The sequence below is a fragment of the Phaethon aethereus genome, assembly GCF_964289735.1.
Source record: "Phaethon aethereus genome assembly, chromosome: 1".
Taxonomy (NCBI): Eukaryota; Metazoa; Chordata; class Aves; order Phaethontiformes; family Phaethontidae; genus Phaethon; species Phaethon aethereus.
This window is the reverse complement of record NC_138575.1, coordinates 194,481,256-194,506,678: the sequence shown is the minus strand read 5'-3', so window position 1 is coordinate 194,506,678 and position 25,423 is coordinate 194,481,256. Positions and strand designations below refer to the sequence as shown.

The following is a 25,423-nucleotide window of genomic DNA, read 5'->3' as shown; positions in this document are numbered from 1 at the left end:
ATGTCCCAATCTTTGCATTCATTATGCTAAATTTCAGAGCATAAGTAGGAAGAGTGGAGGGAGTGGTCTAGCAAAGAGCTTCAAAGCAGTGATTGCATTGACAAATTAAGCCTATAATTATTCAGGGGGAAGTGGGGTTAATATTCCTATGTAAATGGACATTTTTTCTGTGAATCTGGTGAAATATCAATCAAAACCATTTTACAATGGAAACATATAAGAAGATGATGTTAGCTTCTGCAGAACTGGTGGCAGAAGAGAAATATCATCTTATTTACTACTGAACAGAGAAGATCTGACACAGTGATCATTAAGCCAGTAAATATGGAGACAAATGATGTATTTTTAGTTACTTTTCAGAGTTCTTGTCTTGAACCTGTTTCCCTAGTAGCTTTTCATGTCAGTGGCTGAGATACATAATCATTAACGTGAACTCGCAGAAATCTCTAGCAGAGTTGGAAACAAGCAGCACTGGGTCCAATGCTCAGGGTTAACAAATATTTAAGATCAAGTAAGCAGGGTCTGTATATAACTTGGCATTGCACCTAACTTTATGCATAGGTACAAAATAAATTACCTTCAAAAAACATAAAAAGAACTTATAAATTTTTCTTAGAGCATAATGACTTCTATTTGTATTTATAACCCTCCATCAAAACAGATGTGTTGCTTAAAATCATGTGACAATGCACTATCTATAATCACATTATTTACTGGGGAGAGAGCATTTTCACTGGATATACTCCATAGTTTAAAAAGACCTTATGTGTTGATAAACAGAGACAAAAAGCATTTTCCTTTGAAAAATGTAAGAAGTATTCATTTTATTCGAATACTGGCAATGAAATTGATAACTTTGAGTTGTCTTAGCAGTTGTCTCATCCTGAAATTACACTTTTGGTGTATTTTACACTATCCCATCAGCTGCTGTAAATAATATCTGTCTGCTTAACTACTGTATCTGTCAGAGAGCCTGAAATGGGCAATAAACACTACATTTTTCTCTGGGAGCATCTATCACAGAGGAGAGTAGTATGAGGGCACTCACATAATTTTATTCAAGGGACTTGGTTAAAATGTTTTCTTAGGTGGCTTGAGCTGATGCATAAAATGTAGAAAACATGTAAGAAAACTAGTCTGTAGATTTGATTCAATAAACAGAGAAAAGCTGTATTTTAGAAAAACCTACCTTGGAAGATTTAGAAAATGAAAATAAAAGCTTTATAAAACATACTGGTTAAATTTGGCATCCTCTCAATCTCAGTTGGCACAGAGGTAGAGAACCCTGTTGTAGGTATTTGAAGGAAGTGTGACTGTGTATTGTTACATTTGCATTACTCCATTGATTACATCATCACGTGTTTCAATTCCTTAGCACAACTGAGGCTCTTTTAAGGAACAAAAGGAATTTGGGAGCAACATTGTACCTGCAGTAAAAAAAAAATAGCCGCAGAACCAAAGATAGTGCTTTATGCACTGTGTTGATTATGACTGGCATGCAAGCACTAATTTGGAGAGTAATGGGTGCACATTATCCCAGATACTGTCACCTTGGAGTTTGATTACCGTAAGCAAAAGCTGTCTGGAAGATGAAAGGATTATAATGTCTTCTAATTAATATTATTTGAAAGTGAATAATTGACCATCTCCAACGCTTTGGAAACATGCATTTTAGTGGACTGCTCCCTTTCTTACATGCACAGTGAAATGACTATTTATTTTCCAGTCGCTTTATGATAAGGCATCCTCGTGTGTAAAAAGGCATTTCATAGGGTTTCAACGACAGCTCTCCTCACACTTCCAAGCATCTTGCTCTTCTAGGCAAGAGCTCCAAATTTCTTTGAGTGAGAAGACTTCCAAAGGTTTGCAGCCAGAAAGCCGACATGCCAGAAACCTTTTGTCACGGGAGGAGGCCGGTGTGTCAACAGATCACGGGTCTTTGCTCATCCCTGCCCCTGATCGGCTGACATGCAGACCCTTGTGAGTAGGCACAAGATGATACAAATTAGAGGTTCCCATGTTCCTCTATACTCATGGAAGGGCTGCAGCAGGAACAGCTGCTGTTTGAGGATAGGGAGCTGTAACCAGCTACTTGATGCCTGTCTCCTCTTTTCCCAGCCAAAAGGATCTTGGCAGAAGAGAAGCTCTTTCCATGCACACAGGGTAGGTGATGGCAGGGAACCCGAAACAGCTGAAATACAACGCTGATCACAGCGACCAGTAAAAATGGGCTTGTTATCTTTACTTGGATGTGATAAGAGCTCCATAACAGATACTAAGAAATGCTTTCATTTCTGTTCAGATGTGGATTCCTTGTGTTTGAGACCATTTTTTGGATGAAAATACTGCATTTTGTGAGGAATTTCTATCATATTATGGATTCATGTTGAATACATACAAAATGAAACATGTTCCATGGCTTTGGAAAAAAGGTCTGTTTTGCTGGAAGATAATTCAAGCAGTGGGAATATAAAACTATTCATAAAAAGTCCACGAAAAGGATAAGAATATGAACATACCCAGCCTCAAGTGACCATTTTATCCCCTTCAGTTTTACTTTTTCATGTTGCACTTATACATTTTCAAAACAAAATTAAAATCTTGCTCTTCAGCTTTTTTTTCCCCTCCTCATTTTGAGTAAATATTTTTCTTGTAGTCCTGTCCAGAAGTTTTTTATGGTGCACAAAATTGTCTTAGGGGCAGTAATTTGTTACTGAAAAATGGGCAAGGACTAACACAAAACATAATTTTGTGCAAACATTTTTAAATATTACCAATGATTTTCCTTTTCCAAGAAAATGACAGTATGACTATTCAGGATCAAATAACAAAAGATTGTCTGGGCCAAGAAAAAAACCAAATAAATCACAATGTTTTGTTTGCTCTTATCCTGGTCTAGCTTCTTGTCATAGCTGCAGAAGATTCAATAAGAAAATCATTCATCTCTTGCATTGCTAAGCCTGAGAACCTCCAAATGCAGAAAAAAAGTTTGAAGATGGCTAATTTAATTAATCTTAAATATTTTGCTGAATTTTTTTTAAAAAAGTTTACCTTTGAAAATGCAACAATTTTCAAAGAGATTGTTGCTAAGTACAAGGAATTCATTACAAAATCCATGAGGTTCCACCAGTCATGAATGTAGTCCTGTAGTCCACCATCCCACATCTGTTTAATTTCACCCCAGATAAAACCTGTAAATAGAACATAATTCATTAAGCATGAATATTAAATAAAAAAGGCTGTGACTATTCTAGACACTTATCTCATAATGGATTGATTCTCCTTACATTAATTATAAAGGCAAGGTGGAGAAATGCTCTGAAATATACATCTAGTTAGGTGAGATTTATCTTCCCATTAATGTTTTCGGAATTAATTTGTGAGGGAAAAAAACAAACAAACAAACATCTGCTTGTACAAGGGAAATTTCTTTGGCTTTCTTCAATCTCTTTTCCCATCATATACTAACAAGTATAAAAAGGGTCTTAAACCAGTCACCACTGCCAGCTCTGTTCTTGGTATCTGCTGCAATATAATTCAAACTGGAAAATTTATGACTGCAGGAGTCAATCCAACACATTAATTTATTTCAGTTGGAATGCACACAATAAGGAAAAGAACTTCTATTGTTGTCAATGCTGACCTAAAGTCTCTCTTTTCCATAGGAAAGAGTAGAGTCTCCAGCAGAATATTTTTTGTTGATTCCTTCCTTTGGGACATGAAGGAATGGAAAATGTTTTCAGGTGTGCAAAGCATGCATTGCACTGGACGCAAAGTGATACAGAAATATTCAATCCCAATAGGAAATTTTGCAGGTTGTCTGACATGGACTTGATTTAACAGGTCCAGAAAAAAACAGGTAGTGATTTTCTAATGCTAAAAACATTAAAACCTCTCTGAAGAATATACTCCACATTATTGTACAATATGGTATGATAAAACAACATGGAACATTTCGATGCATATTTCATATTATCTATGGAAATTTTTTGATAACACCAATAGCATTTTTAATTTTTCACAGTAAATTCTTTTCTTAAAAAAACTTCTTACTTTGTTGCTTATTAAAGGGACAAAATTCACCACAACAGAGTCTGGTCTCTCACATACAGGAGTTGAGATACAGTTAATTCAACATGGATTTTCTCCACCTGCTTATCACATAGAAAACGTTGAACAGATTTCATGCAGGGGCCTATAGGGTCCTGCATCACTCTAGTCTAGGCTTAATTCACACTGAATCGCAACATTTTGTCTCAATGGTCTTCTAGCTGACTGCATAGAAAACTTGTGTCTTCTCTCAAACAGTTGCTAAGAAGTAATTCCTGGTCTATTCTTGTTTGTGCCAGGTAGGTTCCCGAGTTATTTGGAAGGCAGGAGGGGTATAGATGGGAGGAGTACAATTTCATTTTGTAGTGTTTTGGCTTGAGTCTTTCTGTCTCCTGATTGCTTTCAAAAGGAAAGGTTCCCTTCCTCACTACCTTCTCCCCTCAAATCTCAACCACATGTTCCCATCTTGTTTCTGTGTGTCATCATCAGTAATCACAAGCCTCAGGAGTATCTGAATCATCTGATTGGTCCAGCAACTTTTATTTTCAGAGGGTTCATTTTCACCCATGCCACCATCACTATTTCAGCATTCTGCAGAGCTGCGGGAACACATTCTGAGAAAGGACCATGGTGGGAGCATGTAGACAAGAAAGTGGGATATGCCCATTTCAGTGTTTACAATAGCCTAGACAGGATGATTTCAACTCCATCTCTAGGTTATCAGATAAAGCTAATACACAAAATACAGCACTGTTAAGAATCTAACATTTATTTTCAAGCTGCAATAAATTGTGATGAGTCACGGTTAGAAAACAGTTGAACAGTATTGCATGGCAGGGGTCAATATCCACTAACAGCATCCACTGCTGCTGTTAACTGCCCAAGTGCCATCACAAAGGGAACACACCTTCGCAGGGCTACTAGGCAGGCTCCTAAATGCCTGCCTGTTTCAACCAATGAAATGACTCAACCACTTACTGTTCAAAGAGCTGGTCACTCCTGACACACAGTATGAACATGACGACAGCAGGTCTGGCTTCCCTTTCCTTCCACAGTCCCCTCCAACCTTCAACACACAGTCCGTGTACTTGCAAATAACCCTGCGTACTCGTCCACTACCTTTTAGGCATAACGTGTTTTGTGGGCTGCAGTATACCCCTCACATTTCACACACCGCTCTGAATCACCCCTGCTCCAACTGCAGAACAGCTCATAAAAATAACCATTGTGCCACAGGAGCCTGAGAAGACCTGGCTCCAGGCTAGACTTTAAGCCAAATGGTATGTGATATGGATATGGCCCCTAAATCTCAGTGTTAGAGAACAGTTCCCTGGTCTTTTTTATTTAAAAATACAGATGTAGCTTCAGGATCTTGACTCTGGGAAGACTGTTACAGCACAGCAAGCAGACAGTTCATTGATAGAAAATCCCCAAATAAAAAGGCTTTACGGGTATCATTACACATTCATAGAATTAAATAAACTCTTTTGTAATTCATCACAGTTAAGCATTCCTGTTAAAATACACTTTATAAACAGAGCAGAAATAGGTTGGGATGATGAATAAGATGAATGTTTAAGCAAGAGGCTGTAGGTTCATTAATGTATTCTGCCAAGATATTCTATGATTCACAACCAAAGACATGAACTGACACAAATGCAACAAGGCTGTTCTCTGTAAGACTGTTGCTCAGCATCATATGATTTGATAGCACTGCCTAAAATATAATAGAATTATGTAAAGATTGAAAAAGAAATGCTGACTAATGCTGCTGGATTTGATCTGTTTTGTGAGTGAAAAGCCAGACTCTTCTTCCAAGCACTTCCTGGGCTTCAGAAAATGAAATGTAAAGTTGACACTAACAGAGAAATACTGACCTATTATAGAATAGTGGAAGAAAGTATATGACTATTGTAAATTTGATCATTTTGAATTAGAAACACAACTAATCCAAACTACCAGTAATGCTGAAGTCACTTGGTAGCTGAACGCTCAGGGTATAATTTAACATGGTAATGGTGGTGGTTCTAAATGTCTTGGATCAAGACAACTTTTATGTTCATCCTGATGCAGAGCTTGTTCTTTTCAAACAAATGATATATGGAAAACTGGAAATGCTACATTTTTGTTTGATGTACTGAAGATGTGATGGTTTACTCTCTCTTGACAGACAAAGAATCTAAGTGCAAACTACATATATAAATACAGTTACTGATATCCTATAGAATCATAGAATCTTTGGGTTGGAAGGGGCCTTTAAGGGACCTAGTTCAATTCCCATGCAATGAGCATCTTTACATGTTCAACTAAATCACATTGCTCAGAGCCCTGTCCAACCTGACCTAGAATGTTTCCAGGGATGGGACATCTATACCACCTCTCTGGGCAACCTGTGCCAGTGTTTCACCACTCTTATTTTGAAAAATTTCGTCCTTATATCAAGTCAAAATCTACCCTCTTTTAGTTTAAAACCATTACCCCTTGTCCTATCACTACAGGCCCTGCTAAAAAGTCTGCCCTCATCTTTCTTATAAGCCCCCTTTAAGTTGCACTAACGCTGCACTAAGGTCTCCCTTGAGCCTTCTCTTCTCCAGGCTGAACAACTCCAACTCTCTTGGCCTGTCCTTAGAGGAGAGGTGTTCCATCCTGCTGATCAGTTTTGTGGCCCTCCTCTGGTCTGGCTCCAACAGGTCCATGTCTTTTCTGTGTTAAGGCCTCCAGAGCTGGGTTCAGGACTCCAGGTGGGGTCTCAGGAGAGCGAAGTAGAGGGGCAGAATCACCTCCCTCAACCTGCTGGCCACGCGTTTTTGGATGTAGCACAGGAGACAGCTGGCCTTCCGGGCTGCGAGCACACATTGCTGGCTCCTGTCCAGCTTTTCATCTGCCAGTACCCCCAAGTCCTTCTTGGCAGGGCTGCTCTCATTCCCTTCCTTGTCCAGCCTGTATTAATACCAGGGGTTGCCCTGACCCATGTGCAGGACCCTGCACATGGCCTTCTTGAACCTCATGATGTTCACATGGGTTCACGTCTTGAACTTGTCCATGTCCCTCTGGATGGCATCCAGTCCTCAGGCGTGTCATCTGCAAACTTGCTGAAGATGCACTCAATCCCACTGTCTATGTCATTGATGAAGACATTAAACGGTATCGGTCCCAGTACAGACCCCCGAGGGACACCACTAATCACTGATCTCCATCTGGACATTGAGCCATTGACCACTACCCTCTGGATGCGACCATCTAACCAATTCCTCATCCACCCAACAGTTCACCCATCAAATCCCTCTCTCTCCAATTTAGAGAGAAGGAAGTTGTGGGGGACCATGTCAAAGGCCTTACAGAAGTCTAGATAGATGATATCCGTAGCTCATCTTATGGACTCCAGAGAACTTGAAGCTAGGCTGACTGATGGATGCTACACAATCTATGCATGCACAGTAAAGCTTCCCAGACATGTCATTTTGAAGGTAAATCTTTGCAGTTACAAAATTCTAAAGTTGATTGCCAAAATCCACAACTCCAGGAAAATTTCATGATGAAAGCTGAGATCAAAGCCTTTTTTTTAAAAAAAGAAAAAGACATACAGAGATTAGGGCAGCATTATCTCTGTGACCTTGCACACTTCCCTTTTCCATTTAGAAGACTGGACACAACCTGACTTTATTATCTAAGGAGAATTGGGCAATTCCAAAATACAACTTGATATAACAGAAGAGGAGAAGACATGCAGTGACAAGACTATTTGATGTGTGCATTATTACAAGGAGGAAAGAGATCTAGAGTCCAGGCTCTGTCTGCCTATTAATGTGCCAAAGAAGCAATGTCATCACATGGTGACAGAGCTCATGTCAGAGCTATGTGTTCAGCAGCAAGAAAGACAACATCTCAACAAAGCAGAGGGGACATCACCAGCCTGCACACAGGTACTGGGGAAAAACTGTTAAGAGGAACCAGCCAAATACAAGGGGTAGATCTAAAAGCAAGAGCCTTTAGACAGTCAGGCTGGGGACAAGTTCATTGCCCAAAGTGCTCTCTACCTCCCTGGGAGGAAACAAGCATCTCCAAGGCAATAATCCGGTCATCTGCAGGTGGCTCAATCTTCCCATTGACTGAAAAGGGAGCCATGGAGGATTAGGCTGAATTAAAACAGATGTCTAACTTCCAGGTGCCTGTATTTAGTGGAAATAATTCCACCCAGAACAGATTTCACTGTTTTAGCTGGATAATCTTTGCTAGATTCTGGTTGTCTCTCTGCTCCAACTGTGTCCTTCCTATCTCTCCACATCAACTAGATTTCACACCTGCATCTTATACCCTCAGTTATCCACTCCCCATCAACCTGCTTTTATCATTTATTGCCACTTGAAAGGAAATTACCAACATTATGCAGCTCTTCCACCTCATTAATCAAGGCTTAAATTGAAAAGTTGAAGGTGAGACTTTCAAGCATTTATTGCATTGTTTATAACTAGATGCTGGAGCAGTAACGGAGAAATAACAGCATGGATATTTTGAAAGAGGCTGAGATGATAGAAACAAATTTCATTAAACACTCCATGGTTTTAATGGGATCAAATACACATAAATTTAGGGCAAGAATCCCACAGATCACATGAGGCCCTAGGAATGACAGACACCATGGAGACGTTTCGTATAGCATTGTGAAGTATTATACATGCAAGCTGATCAACACAAATTTGACTGAAGTCCAGTCTGCTTGATGCAAGAAAGGAACTAAAATAGATCCGATAAAATAAATTTGGAGAAAAAATGGGATCTGTGTGCTAAATATGTTTTCTTTTTGCAGTAAATATTTCTGAACATTGATGAAAAAAGTTATTTCTTCTAAAATAAACCTGACATATTGTAAAAATAAATTTTATCCAACCCCCCAAAAATGGATAGAAATTAAAATACTTCTTACTGAAGAACAAAAGACACTGAAATACAGTAAGAATTTTGTTAGAAAAATATCATCTTTCATTAGGTCCCTTCCAACCCAAACTTTTCTATGGTTCTATGATTCTATGAAAATTACCTCATAAGACTTTTAAAAATCTTTAAGAACTGAGTAATGGATATCACATACTACATATGATCAATCCATGGATTTTTGTATATGCAGATACATCAATAAATATACACTGATAAGGCTAGATTTTATTTTATATATTTATCTATAGACTTAGATTTTGGAGCTGTATTTCCAGTCTTGAAATCTTTGGATGTTAGACACTGAAATGCCTTTTAAAAAAATGTAGACCTACGTTTTTGTTCATAAAGTAAGACTCAGTTTGCACACTCACACCTTGCAACCTTAACCAGGGCAGCAGTTCAATATTATTATGAATGTTCTCTGCCCCTTTGGATAAAACCTTGTGTTAGACGCTATATCCTTTTGTGCAGGCTGGCAGCTGATAACTTTCAGATGGTAAAAATTCTGGATCTATCCTGACTGATCTCATTATCAATCTGCAGCTACTGAGACCTGTGATTTTACTCCTAAGGAGCATGTCTCTCATTCCCATGCAAAAGAAACAAACAACAAAAAAACCCTCTCCTATGAAATCCACTCAAAGTTGTATTCAATTCTAAGACAAAAAATCCTAGATACACCTTGTCTAAATTCCTTTCTTGTACTGAATCTTGAGCAACTACAAAAATCAAATAAATTTTCCACCAACTGTAAAAATTCACAAAAACGTGATGCCATCTCCACAACACTGCTTTTTGTTGTTTATAATTATTGTTAAAGTCGCTCTGTAAATAATAACATCAAGATTTGCCAAAGAAAGATACGAAAGGCAGTATCCTGAACTATTTTTGGTTTTGAAAAGATTTGTGAATTCCTAGCTAATTTTGTCCTTACCTTTCCCGCAAAAGGTTGGTTGCTCTGTGCTATTTTTGTTCCTTACAAATTAAGTGATGGGAAGCAAAAGGTTCCTCAGGGTCAATCTCTGCATGCCAAGTTCAACAACCTTTCAGTATGCTTCTTGGAGAACATATTTTCACTGGACTGTGAAACCGTTTGACAAATTCAACTTTGCTCTACTATGAGATATAGAGTTTATCACAGATACAACAAGAAGTGAGACAAGTTGCTAATCATCTAAAGCTCTCTGAAGCAAAGGAAAGTCATTCCAGGGAATTCAGTGAGCATTGATAAGGCTTGAAATATCTCTTCTGTTTTACACCTGGGCTGATGAACTGATCTCTGCTGAAGGTATATGAAGGTAACAAGAAGAACAGAGAGGCATCCTGGCATAATTCAGGGGCTCCCAATCTCTGAGGCATATTTTGTTAACAGAATACAGCTATTTCAAAGGAACATGCACAAAATCAAAAGCACGCCTTCAGCTTTCCCCTGGGGAAGAGGGAAACAGGTGTTTGGGAGGGGAACAACTGCGCACAGTGTCTGAGTCCTGTGTCAGATCAGGCAAAGAGCTGGAAATGACATGCCCAGAGGCACCATTTATGTCCCAACTCTGTTCCCAGAACAGTTATACTCAAGCAATCTGAGTCTGGGAATTGCTGGTTTAAATTATCTGTGCACACAACACTGAGAATACTTAATATCTAACCTCAATTCATTCTTTGTCTTCACTTTCTTATCTGTACAATTGAATTTAATTCCTTCCCCCATAGAAGCAGTGAAGATGAGTTTAGTAATGCCTCTGGAGTGCAGTGAAAAGGTAATGAACAATACAGGGATTATGGAGAATTTGAGCTTTTTGGATGAACTATACTGTATCAGAGCTGAGAGCATCCAGGGCACCAGCAGTGCATTTACTCTTCTGTTCAAGGAAAAGTATAATTTCTAAGAAACAGTGATCAGATGCAAATGAAACTGGTCTAGGCATGGCATTATGAATTACGGTGTTATATATATATTTCATCCACTATGGAATGGCAGGTGCAAACAGTTTCACAGAATCACAGAATCACTAGGTTGGAAAGGACCTTCAAGATCATCAACTCCAACCATTAATCCAGCGCCACTGTGTCCCCTAAACCATGTCCTGAAGCGCCACATCCACACGTTTTTTGAACACTTCCAGAGATGGCGACTCCACCACCTCCCTGGGCAGCCTGTTCCAATGCCTGACCACTCTCTCAGTGAAGAAATTTTTCCTAATATCCAATCTAAACCTCCCCTGGAAGGAGATTTGGACAATGAGCATTGCACAACCCCTCAAATACTTATGGCTTAGTTTCACCATTTAGTGCAAGAGCTTCACATTGTTCAATTGTTTGAATATTTTGCAGTAAGGCATCCATCTAAGTGGGATAGCTGTTCCCTTAACCTGGTATCTTTAGAAGGAACAGTAGCCAGTACCTTCAGACCACACACTTTCTTTCATAACTTGAATAGCAAGAAGTCTGCCTTTCACAGTACTCATATAAATGCCAAATGCAAATACATGTAATTAGCAGTTAAAATGTTTTAAGCAGTCTTTTGAATTTCCTTTGCAAAATGTTCTGAAATGCAAATGAATTGTAGTTCATTATCATACTGGAAGATTAAAGGAGACAACTTCCTACATCTATCTTAACATTATTGGCCCTTTTTCTTCTATATTTTTGCCTCTGTAAAACAGGGTTTTAGTAAAGAATAGGAATATAAGCCAAGAAAAAATGTCTAATGTCCTAATATGCAAAAATAAATTGTAACTCTGGATTCACTGTTATGTTCAATAAGAGTTGGCTAGTGGGGTTAATAAAGCTCAAATTAATCCAAGATGCTCATCCAAACCATTTCAGGGTCATGCGGTCATGCAGCTAAGCCCTCCAACCAGTGGACTGTAGATGGTGATGGTGTAGTTGTCATGATCTAGAGAAACATGAAAGATACTGTATTTTTGGAATGTACCATGTACTTAGAAGTGTCTAGTGCCATTTTAGATGTCCTGTGTATCCAAGCTGGCCACCGCATGCATTGCCAAAAAAGGTACAGGTTTTCCATAGGGTATTTATCGTAGGTACAGTCTCTCTGTGAGTATATCGAACTTCAAAAATGGGACCAGGTGCCTCTTTGTGGGCACTTGAGTTGATTTCTTTATGTTTACTTTTATTTAATTTCCCAATTCATAACAACCAAACTTGCTAAATGTCTGAGTTTGGAGTAAGGGGCTATGGACAGGTACCTAAATATGGAGACAGAGTACAGAAATTCTGCACATCTCTGCTTTTGAACTCTGCTTTACAGTAATGTTGTAGACAGAAATTTAGCCAGCCAGAAGTATTGATCCATTCTCTCAGGTACTTTTGCATAGGAGTCTGTAAACCTCTTTAAAGAAAAAGTATATCCTCATTTACTGCTTGTAAACCTCTGTTAAGTTCAACAAGTTTACATGACAAGTGGAGGATGCATAATTTTACTTGTTACCCTTTAATCTCCATGGTTTCATTGAAACTGTCTGTGGCACGTATTTTTAAAATTGATTTAATACAGAGAAGAGTTTCTTGCTTTCACAAAAGTATTATGGAAATGTTAAGGAGCAAGGCTTATATCTTAACTATTACCACAGAGAGCCTTAATTTATAAAGCAATATGTATCCAATGTGTACAATCCTGCAATCTAATATTCATTAAAGTGTTGTATCTCCAAACATCTGCATCTTCCTTACCTTTGGCAGCACTTGCTACATTCCCTTGATGTTGCTAGAATAGTATAATGAAGATATTCTTATCAGGTAGTTAATAGTAAGAAATACCGTTTTTAAGCGTGCACAAGGCTTAGATCCATAAAGGGATACAAGACCTGCAGGCAGAAAAAATGAACCTATAGCTTGTCTGTGAAACACAGAAAGGCCCTTATAGCATTGCTCAAAAGCTCTGAGAGTCCTGCACGGTTTGACTTGGCATCATATGTGCAGCTCTAGGCAAGGCCGTAAGTGGATATTTAGGGATGTAGGAAACTGCTCATCCCCCTCTCTCTTGTTAGACACGTAAGGATTTGAACATCTCAATACTGAGGATCAAAAATTCGTATTTGGGAGCCCAGTCCCATTAAGGGGTTTAGTCATTGAAATATTCTGTGATTCATTGTCTAAACTAAGTACACAGCACTGAAAGTAAGATTCACCATGCAAGAGACCTAAATTCCCTGTAACTGCATTTTATGCTCACTTTGAGTTTCACGCGCCTAGCTGAGGTCCACAGCCTGTGAATACTGAGTGCTAAGAGAGCCTGGGTAAGAGGAACAGCAGGAATTGGGAAGAGGAATGAGTCTCAAACACTGTGCTGCGTCTCACCAGCACTTAGATGTCTACATTAGACTGAGTTTCAGCATCCAAAATATCTTCCTTTCCTGAAATGCTTAAACTATATCTCCCAAGAATAGTGTGAATGTTTGGCACTGCTGCTTTATGGTTAAAATTCTTGCACAGGGAACTGGAAACCTGCCTTTTCTCAGCCTGAGGCAAGACTGAACCTCTATCCCAGGAATACTAGATCCGGAATAATGTTGTGGGGTTGAAACATTCACTACTTCTGCTAAAAACGGGAGAAAGGGAAACTTAAGGAGAGATAAGTAAAGACAAAAAATCTAACAAACAGGTGTCTTTAGCCTCCTTACTAAGGGCCCCAGCTAGGAAGCAAAAGCATCAAAACTAGGCTTTGCACACACACTGCAGGCCTTTTCTGTTTTCTTTATCCTCAAGCTATATGATTGCAATGTTAAAATGTGAAATATTTGAATGCTACAGGAGCAAGCACAATGCTACTCAATTGAAAACAGGACTGAAGTCCAAAGAGCATCTCAGGATCCTGCCAAAACCTGCTTTCATCAGCAAAATTATGATTGCAAGAAAACATCTGATTGCACTGAATACTTGTCTATATATGATTATTTTATAATAAAAAAATTGTAAATTTGTAAAACTTTTGTAAAAGCTGTGCCCTTGGTTGCAGCTCTAAGGCATTGCCTGTTGGAAGAAAGTTTTCCATAGCTAATAAAAGTGTGTATAAAATGAACATTCAGAGAGTCATTGTTAAGGAAGACAACTCCCTTTATTTTTTTGTATTCTATTTAAAAACTGTAAAAGGCCATTAAAGACAGGCAGAGCACTATTCCATCTAGCCTGAATGCTTAGGGAAAGAATTTGAAGACAAGATAAAGTAAAAGCTTCCAAGTTTGCTAAGTGCAGGGGTATCCTTGTCCAAATATCACGTCTCTGCCACTGTGACTAGCAGCTACTGATCATGACTGGTTTGTCACTATGGATGGGATTCAGGAACCAAAGCACAGTTTATAGCTCCATTTTAGACAGAAGACACATTTGCAAAGGCTTTTCAAATTTCAGATAAATTTTTACTAGAATAGCAAAAAATACATGTGGCTACTCATATTTAACTGGAGGTCATGGCACCATTGAAAGTGTTTTCCTAAAGAAAAAGTCTCCTGATTTTTTTAATCATAATCAAAATGTTTTTCTTTGGCCTCAGTTTTGGGAATGGCAACACCATTCTAGATTAAATCTTAAACACACAAAGATACATATCAGCAAACACCACCAACAATCAAAGAATAAAATAAAATCACCTACATAGAAAATGTTAATCTTAAATATTTAAAACCTGGTAAACCTACAATTACCTGAGTAAGAGTCAGGCAATCCTAACAAGAAGTGGCTCTCCTGACGTTTAAATAAATAATTTCATTAGTGGGTCCAGTTTTGAGATCCTAAACAAAAAGAGGTATTAACTGACTGAAGTGAACCTAGTGAAAGGCCATAAAGGTGACTGAGGGCTGGACCACATGATGTACAAGAGGCTGAGGGAGCTGGGTTTGTTCAGCCTAGAGAAAAGGAGGGATATTACTGCTATCATCCACTAATTAAATTGCTGCTAATGAATAACTGGAGTCAGACTTGACGTAGAGGTGCACATTGGAAGGACAAGAGGTAATGGTTGCACATTGTGGCATGGGATATTCCAGCTGATACTAGGAAAAAAGCGCACCAGTGGCTAGACACAGGCACAGGTTGCTGAGAGAGGAGGTGGAATATCCATCCCTGGAGAAACTCAAGATTTGACTGGACAAGAACTCGAATAATCATCTGATCTATCTTTGTAGTTAGCCTATGTTGAGCAGTAGTTTGGACTAAATGGACTTGAGTGGTCATTATGTGCATTATCTTTCTTTCTGACTGATGTTGTGTTCCAGCTTTGTCTCGAATTATTTTCCTCTTCTGCACTTTATTTGTCACTACTGGTTATGTACTGTTTCATCTTGCTGTCCACATTATCCTTTATCTCTGCTCCCTGGAACACATCAATTTGTACTAACTGTTTAATTTTTTACACACCACTTTCTTGACCAAATTTAGAAGATGATGCACAGTGTACTTACCATCTCTATGATCACTTTATCTGAAGCGTCTTGCTGTGCCATCAGTCTGGATGTACATTGTGCTAAGTACTGACATGACTGTACTCTCCCATACATCCTACTAGCAGTTTGCTGACCACAAACGTTTGCAGTCTGAACAGTTCTCAAACATTCACATTCTCTATCGATTCACATACTCCAACAGTATAAACCACTCTGACAGAAAGGACGGGGAACACATTGTTAAAGAGATCCAGTAAGGCTGCATTCCTGCTTCAGGCACTATTCTGAACAACATAATTATGATGAACATTTGAAGATGCCCATAAAAGAGCAAAAAAATCATCTAAACAAATTTGCCTAAAATATGTTCTTTTTGCTGCAGCAACCCCAAACAACTGGCAAGCAGCTTTTTACCCCATCTACTAGGCACCAAATTTATCTGCTTGTTGGTTTTCTCCTCTGAATTTTATAGCATTCTCCTGTAAGCCAAATGGCCACTGTGAGGACATTTAGCATGGTCACTCTTAGGTTTGAAGCTAGGGTTTAGAGCAGAACAGGTATTGCAGGTCTACAAGGGATCAGTATGATCCTTACGTGAGCTGCAGTCAAGGCACACAGGGTGAAGCTGGGTCTTATTTGATTTCCCTTTTGCATCACTGTTATATTGCTCAGAGGCCACTCAGCAACTCGATGGGGAATTTGATGATGGAAAATATTGTTCTTCCTCAGTTTTTTTTTCACAAGATGGGGTTCTTGTTTTTCCTATACTTGAGAATCTGTCACCATTTCAGTGGTGACAGATTCTCAAGTATAGGAAACAGGCCTATGTTTCTGTAGTGTGAAGCATCTGGGATGCTTGGGAGACCTGAATCAACAGCTAATAAGAAAAACAAGATTAATTTTACTTACTGGCAAAACCTTGTTTCTTATTTGTTTAAATGCAAGGACAGCAGATTCTGTCTCTTCTTACTGAGAGATTTTTCCAGAACTGTTTCTTAAAGCTATAATATTAACCTTGTTATACTGATTTATTGTTCCATGGATAATCACCACATACCTTAACACCACTTGTGTAATCATTTAATCATGTAAAAGACAAAATTAATGCAGAATTTTCCTTAAGAGACTTTTTAAATGTAAAATCGATAGTCTCCATGGAAATGTAGCCCAATACAGGTTTTTCCTCTGAGCCTCCTACTCTAGTGACACTTCTAATATGTGCTAATTATGCACATTCAGTTTTCTATTACATAGTAGTAGGCAAATGCTAATTATTGTTTGATTGTTGGAGAGCTTAGATCGTTATGGACAATCTTGAAACTTCTTAAGAAATAAACATACGCTGAAATTCATGTCGATGAGAAGCCTGGAAAATAGAGCTCCTCTTCCTCTTTTCATTTTAGGGGAGGTAGCTATTAAAATCAAATTACATGCAGAGCTATTTGAATTAAAAGACAAGCAAAGAATTCTATTGTTTAAAATGTTAATAGTTTTGACATGCTGTAGCTGCTCCAGGATAACTTTTGCTTTGGGAAAAGCATTTACTTGGTCGTGTTTCCAATTTCAGAGAAAAACTGTAACCTTAGAGCCACATTAGTTTTGTCTCAGACTTCAGCATTTTTTCTCTATATCCAGAAAATGCAAAGATATTATCTATGTACCACAGATTTACACTCCCTTGTGTAATTCAAGTGCTGCATTTACTCTTTTTAAGGATACTGCATAACTGTGTAATTTGAAGAAATGAGACAACAGACTAAATTGTGGCCTGGAAACTAACCTTAGCCTATTGATGAAGAATTAAATAAAAGTATTTAGTTTATTAAAAAATTACTAGGCCACAGTTTGTATGTAAGTGAATATTACATACTCACAAAAACCTGAACAGCAGGTTTTTGCTGAGATTAATTCCTTTAACAAAACAAAACAAAACAAAGCTGAAATGGTCATGCTCATCACATGCTGTGAGCTGAAGCGTCCTGTGGAGATGTGTGTCTGTCTCCTTCAATGACAGAGGGAACTTAGGTACCTAATGAATTGCCTGAGATTATGATGGGTGAATCTGGGGCCTTATTATTTGGGTGGGCTAAGGCACTGCAGCAACCAAAGCCTGAAAGCTGAACCCAGTAAACATGAAACTGGAACTACAGGAAACCACCAGTTAGGAAGTGCTAGAGATCAGTGTGTACAATAAACCGGTTTAGATGGAAGAGATTTTGGATGGCACAGTTTCTCTGAACATTACAGTCTAGATTAACCACAAACTATTTGATCACATGGTATCTGACTATTGATCTTTATTCATGCTCATGAATATTTGTTTATGCAAGCAGTTCCCTTGGCGTGACCTGTACTGCTTGCAGAGGAAGGGCTTATTCAGCACAGGCAGTACCGGCATAATCTGACCATATGAGTCTATACTGCAAATATTAATGCTGCTTTTAGAAATGATAATCATCTTGATAGTCATAATTCTCAGGGTTAACGGCTTCTTCAAACAAGTGCTTTGGGATGATGAGTTACTTAAACCCTTTCCTAAGAAAACAACAGTGTCAGAGGTTGAGGGCAGTGGAGGTTCTTCCTCTTCCCACTGCACGTTTTCTGGAGGGGAACTGGTCATCAAAATCTCAGAACTGCCTTTAACTGAAACTAGTTCTTACCCTTTTCAAATTGTGCCTTTTGCTCTGAGCTTTAATTTTTTTCTTTAAAAAGATAGGTTAATGATAAAACCTACTTTGGCATGTCAAGGTCTCTGTGTCAGCTATGCATTTGTTCTTATTGTCCTTCAGCCTCAGGATACTGTGAAAGCTGGATAGATACTGACCACCTGCTATTTTGGAAGGCCAGACAGAAAAGCTATTAATATCTCCTCTGAGTACAGGACAGTGCAGAAGACCCTCTCGTTCCTCCCAGCATTGTAGCATTTATTTCTAAGGAAGTAATGTATCAAACTAATGAGCTTTATATTGGTCTCTCTCTTACTTCTTGATGCTACAAAACTGAGAAAATTTACCGGAGGAATCTTTTTTTTAATTTTAAAATGTGACTCTCACCCACTGAAGTTAGTCTGACTTTTCTGTAGGAAATGTCATTCTAAGCAGCCTGCCAGACTGATTAATTCCTTTGCAACAATACTAGATACTGGCTTTTTTTAATGTTAGTACCAATATTTACCTAGCGAAGGACAACACACCTTACAGTGAAGGCTGGTGGTGAGGACTGTGTTATTCTGTGCTATCATGAGGTTATTTCAGAACGCAGTTCATCTGTGGAAGGCAGGTCCTTCTGAGAGGTTCCCAACAAGTAAATATACACAAGGTCTTCAGTCATGCATGCTTGTTTGCTTACGTGAAAAACAGATGTAGCCCTGCCTCCTGCTTCCCACAGTGCTCTACCGAGGAATGTATAGAGAAAAAGCCACTGATTCATTCTTATCTGGAACACCAGGCACTGCCAATTAGTGTATATAAATTCAACAGTGCATTGTAAATTATATATCAATGATGCTAAAAGCCTTGTCAGTTTGGTTGCTCTAAAAAAAGCCAGGTGTTTGGGAAAAGTTGCAAAAGTGAAGAGAAACAGCGTCTTAATGGAAAGCTCTGAGAGACGTTAACAGTATCAAAACACCACCAAAACATTTAAGAATAGTTTGTGCATGAACTTGTCTATGTGATGACAATTTAAATGCAGATATCAAACTTAAATTCTTGCAGTTAAGGCTACTAAGTCCCTCCTTCTGCAACTTCACTTCAGTCAAGACCAAGTATATCTGGCCTGACGTGGTTCAACTTGTGCTAGTTCCAAAAATAAGAAACAGGGGAGAGACCATGGCACACCGAGAGATACCATCTAGCAGGGGAGACATACAAAGGTAGGGAGGACCTAAGATAGAACAATTTGATAGGACTAAGCAATCACACAGGAAGAGCTTAAAGGTTGACACGGCCCATGCAAAGCAGGCTTTCAATAATCCCAGACTGAAATTTTTATTTTAAACTATGAGACCAGAGTGGGAATCTTTTCCCCCATTTTAAAAATGCTAGGGGATTTTCTTATTCCTTCTGGTGTAAAATGTTTTGTTTGAAGTTGAGTGACAAGTTCTCATCAATGGTTTTGCACAGAAGAAAAACCCTGCGTGCATATTTTAATGAAAATACTCAACTGAAAACGCTGGTCAGCACTATTTGCAATAGGTGGGTCTGTCATATTAGAAAGAAGCATACTTTAGGTAACTAAGGTTTGTGATAACACTCCAGAAATGACACTGTGCCTCATTCTAATACATGAAAAATAATTATCATGGCAAAGGGACCCTTTTTTAAAAGTAGACTAACAAAGAAAAAAAATGGACACTTAGAAGAATCAGAATAATTTCTGGCCTGGAGAAAATAGATATTAAAAAGAATATGAACATGCATGTTTCAGGGCACTGCTTAATCACAGGAAGGAACCCCTGATATCTTTTGTTTTCCCTGACTGTAATATATCAGGTGGTGATCCTTTGGATTTTTAAAGTCTTCTCAAGTTGTCTACTACTTTTTCTAGGTATTGGAGGAGATGGACCATTTGCCTGTTTTGGTAGGTCAATAATTCATGACAGAACTTTCTACCATATCTTCCTGCCTCAGGAATGCATGGCAAAACTAAAGGAGTCAAAACACTTTTCACTGTATTTTCTTTAGTAATACATTTACCCAGGACCCACGGTAATATCATCCACTCGACGATGGTTGGTGGTGGTCCCTGCATGCTCAAGTCTGACCTGTCAATGTGCTGAGAGGCAAGCAACAGCAGGAACAGAAAAGTCAAGTAGGATGCAGTATGGCAGATAAATTTGATAAATGGTTTTCTGATGAACAGCCCTAATGGGCTTTTGGGAGCTATCAGGTAGCACACAGAGAAGACTGGGAAAAGGAGTCCTATCACAACACATGTCAACATCTTCACAGCCCAGTGTCGCCTCCTCCATCCGGGGAACTCATCGTACCAGCGGGATGCAAGCAGCTGCTGGCAGTTGGGCTGAGCAACAAACTACAGAGAGAAGAAGAAAGGAAGACGGTTAGTTCCTTGATACCTCTGTAAAGTTATTTCCATGCTATGTGTGTTACTGTAAGTAACATTTGGACAGAGATTTAAAAAAATTAAAAATAAGCCTGTGCAAGCCCACTCATACTGATTATACCCGTAAGATAGGGATGGGTCAGCCTGCCCTTCCTTCAGTGCAAAAATTCAAATCAAAATTCACTTTTCACAATAGAGCTTGACTTCCCCATCAGTTGAGTACACAAGGACCCAATAGACTGTAAAACACATGTACCTCAAAAGCCGATTTCAAATTGAAAAACAAGTTCACAAATAGTTCCATTATTCAACCAGCAACATTTGTGGAGAATCCACAGAATGTGAGGTGGAAGTCACTATGAAAATGAAAAGCACAACTGAGATCTGTAACAGTGAATCCGAATTCCACAGCCAGGCATGACATATTCTCAGTATGTTCCCTGCTAATTCTCTAAAAATCAGGCTTACATGCTTTTATACCAACAAAACTCTTACTCATACATTACATAATGCTTGCACAATACAAACCAAGCACTAGCATTCCCCAGTGCTTCACTAATCCTTGTCAAGATATATTCCTATCCTGTAGAATATTTTATGGTCTGTCCGTTCTCCATGGTGTGATTTCAGTTTTTACAGTATGGTCCTTAAAATTGAATTTCACCAAAAAAAACGCAAAACCAGTAAATATTTAAACTTTTTCAGACATCTTTTCAAAGAAGATTTAAGGGGTTTATATAATATTTTTATTTTATCACTAGTTCCTATTTTCCCTAATGCTTTCTTTTATAAAGTGGACATAGAGTAGCAGCATGCAAGACTTGACATAAGAGATATAGAATAGAAGCAACATATGCATCAAAGGGAGCCAGAGTTATCGCATTTTGGTTTTAAAAAAAGAAAGAAAGATAAACAGCATTTTCCTTATGTTACTATAGTGGGTTGATGTTGGCTAGAAGTGCAAGCCGCTCTACAACTACCCCTCCTCAGCTGGACAGTGTAGAGAAAATATAATTAAAGGCTTGTGGGTCGAGATAAGGAGAGAGACAGATCATTCACCATAACAGCAATACAGACTCAACTTGGAAAAAAATAATTTAACTTGTTGCCAATCAAATCATAGTATGGTAATAAGAAATAAAACCAGATCCTAAAACACCTTCTCCCCACCCTTCCCTTCTTCCTGGGCTCAACTTCACTCCTCATTTTCCCTACCTTCTCCCCCAAGGTGGCACAGGGGGTCGGGGAATGGGGGTTGCAATCAGTTCATCACACGTTTCTTCTGCCGCTCCTTCCTCCTCAGGGGAGGACTCCTCACACTCTGCCCCTGCTCCAGCGTGGGGTCCCTCCCACAGGACACAGTCCTCCATGGACTTCTCCAGTGTGGGTCCTTCCCATGGGCTGCAGTTCTTCACGAACTGCTCCAGCCTGGGTCCCCCCATGGGTGCCGTCCTTCAGGAACAGGCTGCTCCAGTGTGGGTCCCCCACGGGGTCACAAGTCCTGCCAGCAACCCTGCTCCAGCCTGGGCTCCTCTCCATGGGGCCACAGGTCCTGCCAGGAGCCTGCTCCAGCGTGGGCTTCCCACGGGGTCACAGCCTCCTTTGGGCATCCTGCTGCTCTGGCGTGGGGCCCTCCCCAGCCTGCAGGTGCAGATCTGCTCCCCCGTGGAGCTCCATGGGCTGCAGGGGCACAGCCGGCCTCACCATGGGCTTCCCCAGGAGCTGCCGGGGAATCTCTGCTCCGGCACCTGGAGCCCCTCCTGCCCCTCCTTCTGCACTGACCTGGGGGCTGCAGGGCTGTTCCTCTCACGTGTTCTCACTCCTCTCTCCGGCTGCAATTTGTGCAGATTTTTTTTCCCCTTCTTAACTCTGCTCTCCCAGAGGTGCTATCCCCACCATCGCTGATGGGCTCGGCCTTGGCCAGTGGTGGGTCTGTCTCATAGCTGGCTGCATTGGCTCTATCAGACACAGGGGAAGCTTCCAGCAGCTTCCCACAGAAGCCACCCCTGTATCTCCCCTGCTACCAAAACCTTGCCATGCAAACCAAATATGGTTACACAAATGCATATATACATACATTGGATGAAATCATTAGCTGAAGACTTAAGAAAGCTATGTAGAAACTTCTTTATCTTATTAAATAATAAATTGTAAATTTACACAAATAATTTTCGGATTAAAAGTCCCATCAAATGCACCTAGTTTTGGATTTTACATTATTTTGATAATACTTACAACCACAGGAGCCCAGTTCATTTGGGGATGAGCTATGGGTAACTTCTCAAACAGTTTCTGAAATCACTGGGATTACTACTGGTAGAAAATGTTATTTGGCTTGGAATGAAAAGAGAGTCAGCATGCATCTTTCTATATGTCTGGATCTTGTCAGAAATGTCAGCCTGAGCCAAATTCAAACCTAGTGTATGTTAATGAAATGCCGGTGTCCTTAGCAGAGACATATTTGCCTACCAGACACTAGTACTGAAGCTGCCCCTGACTGTTGTGAAAGACAAGAAAATTTACTCATACCATAAGCATCTTGAAAATAGCCTTAAAGAAGAGTAACAGAGTGTTCTCTTCCATTAGGAAAAATGCACTCACAAGGTTTCAGGGTGTTTCTTTCAAGATACAAATGTCTGGAATAATACTGCATGCAGTCAGAGCAGATGGTTTCAAAGTTATGTTTTTGCCAAGTTTATAATGTGGGTGTCCCTACAAAATTTTTCACCTCAATTTGCTTGGGTAGGTACAGATTAGTGCTTTGCATGACTAGTGAAAAAGTATGACTCGTGGACTAATTCCCAAGTAAAATATTTTCCTTTTTTTTTCCCTGGAGTATGCCAGATCCATGTTTGTTTCCCCTTCTTCATAGTATCTTCCCATTACATATGCTCCCACCTAAAAGTATTCAGTTCCTAAATCTTGCCTGCATTCCCTTTCTCAACACCTTTGGGATGCCCTCATTGTGTTGGGGACCCAGGTGAAGGAACAGCTTACAGTGGCTAGCAAAGGCTGCTGGTAGACGTAGGGCACTACTCTTTGCCAAGCATGGCTAAAAAAGAATGAATTTCCCTTGCTGTACTGTGGAGGAAATTAAGTAAAAGGAGGATTTTTTCCAATGTCCACTAAGCATCAGCCTGCCTTGGGGCTGGATAGACCAGAACTGATGCAGAGGTACCTCATGCCAGGAGGAGATGCTTGCTGACTGCACCATCTGGAAGGTGCTCCACGCTATAGGGGGGCAGTAGCTCCTTAGTTCTAATCTTTAAACAGATTAATATGAAAAACTTTCAATGTTAATACAGAAAGTATCTCCGAGCAGGCTTGAATAACTGTTTCTTGTCTCTTAATACCCATATTAGATTTTGTGACAAGGATTCCTTTCTGAGACACAGGGAGTTTTTCAGTAATTGCAGAAAATTTTCAAATCCCAGACACTGAAGAGTCAATCTTTTAAATTGTAATTTTTAAAGAAATTATCTTCCAAAATTTTCTTCAACTTATGACTGTGACAGGACAGTTTTAGCACTGATTGGATTCTCTGACTATAGGATAAAACTAACATAGACTATACATTTGATGTGGCTAGTGTTACAGGGAGCACCATAGGTAATGTACTTTAAATGACTTACTAGACATAAGACACATAAGAAGAAACTAATAGTGTGATATGGAGCACGCATCTAAAATACTTTGTCAGCACTTTAAGAGCTGCATGCATAAGGAAGCAGTTCTAGTACTGTAGCCAAAGGTCTATGACAGAAACCACAACACAGTGTCTACAGATGATATACTGCATTTCTGAGAGACCCAGATATCCAGTTTCATACTGTCATTTTTATCTAACAACACTTTTGGCAAGATTAGTTAACAGTGTCCTGAAGCAACAAAAATATCTGTCTCTTCACTGCAGGCTTTTCTTTATGGTTCTGAGCTCCATTGGCCATACACAATATGAACCACTCCAAAGGGTCTTCTTCAGACAACTAGAAAATTACCCTAAATCTCTTGCTGATATTTATTTTATAGTTACCCTTTTCTGCTTCATTTATCAAGGAATTGTATGACATTATTAAAAATGTCCAAATTAATTTTCACAAATGTGACTACTTGCTCCATTTTTGTGGTTGAGAAATTTTCATTATTTGCTGTGACATAAGAGCTTCTAGTGATATTACAGTATTTATTTCATTAGCTGAATAAGGTGGGAAATTCTTGAATGGGGAAGAGCTGAGGTACCTTGATGGCAAGAAAAGTGTACAGAATGGTGAACCCTATGGTCTTGTTCCTCAGCTGCCCAGAGAGGAGGAACTTGTTACTGCACTGTGCATCTCCTTTCTTGTCCTGTGGACCTGTTTCCTCCAGAGGAAATGAGGGGAAGGTGTTGTGTACCCAACACCTTGTCTTCATGCATAAAAACTAAGTATTTGAGTATGTACAGGAACTGGAGGTGGGGAAGCCTTCTTGGGACTCACGGTGTAAATGCCACCTGTATGGGTGTCTCAGACACTACTGATAGGTCATATATGGTTATACAGGTCAAATATGTTTATCTGTGATTAAAATATTTTATTACAGATCCTGAATGTGTTTTACACTTCACTTTTGGATTTATCCACTAAAAAGCCCTTCTCTACAGAAAAGAAAGAAAAAGTCTCCTTGAGAAAATTATCTGGTCAAACGAGATTTATACTCTAACTATTATAAAACATTCTATTAGACAGGAACAATAGAAGTGCACTGGTGGAGTTTGCAGTCCTGAGGGATATAAGTCAGGACCCTGAATTTTACGAAAGCAAACTTCCAGCCATTCAAGGCAGTTGTTAATAGGACCCCCTGGGAAACTGCCCTGAGGGAAAAGGGAGCAGAAGAGAGCTGGCAGATCTTTAAGGACACTTTCCATAGAGCCCAAGGGCTCTCGATCCCCAGCTGTAAGAAATCAGGAAAGGAAGGCAAGAGACCAGCAAGGCTGAGCT

At 39.4% G+C, this 25,423-nt stretch overlaps 1 protein-coding gene across 1 annotated transcript in view; it reads right to left on the bottom strand.

Moving 5' to 3' along the window:
* TRPC4 (transient receptor potential cation channel subfamily C member 4) overlaps window positions 1-25,423 on the bottom strand; it is a gene marked incomplete at both ends in the record, with an annotated part of 106,034 nt that overhangs the window by 23,545 nt on the left and 57,066 nt on the right. Inside the window, 2 exons of the mRNA XM_082005727.1 lie at window positions 3,052-3,191; window positions 20,081-20,417. Coding sequence (XP_081861853.1) covers window positions 3,052-3,191; window positions 20,081-20,417 — 477 coding nt within the window. The remainder of the gene's footprint in view (window positions 1-3,051; window positions 3,192-20,080; window positions 20,418-25,423) is intronic.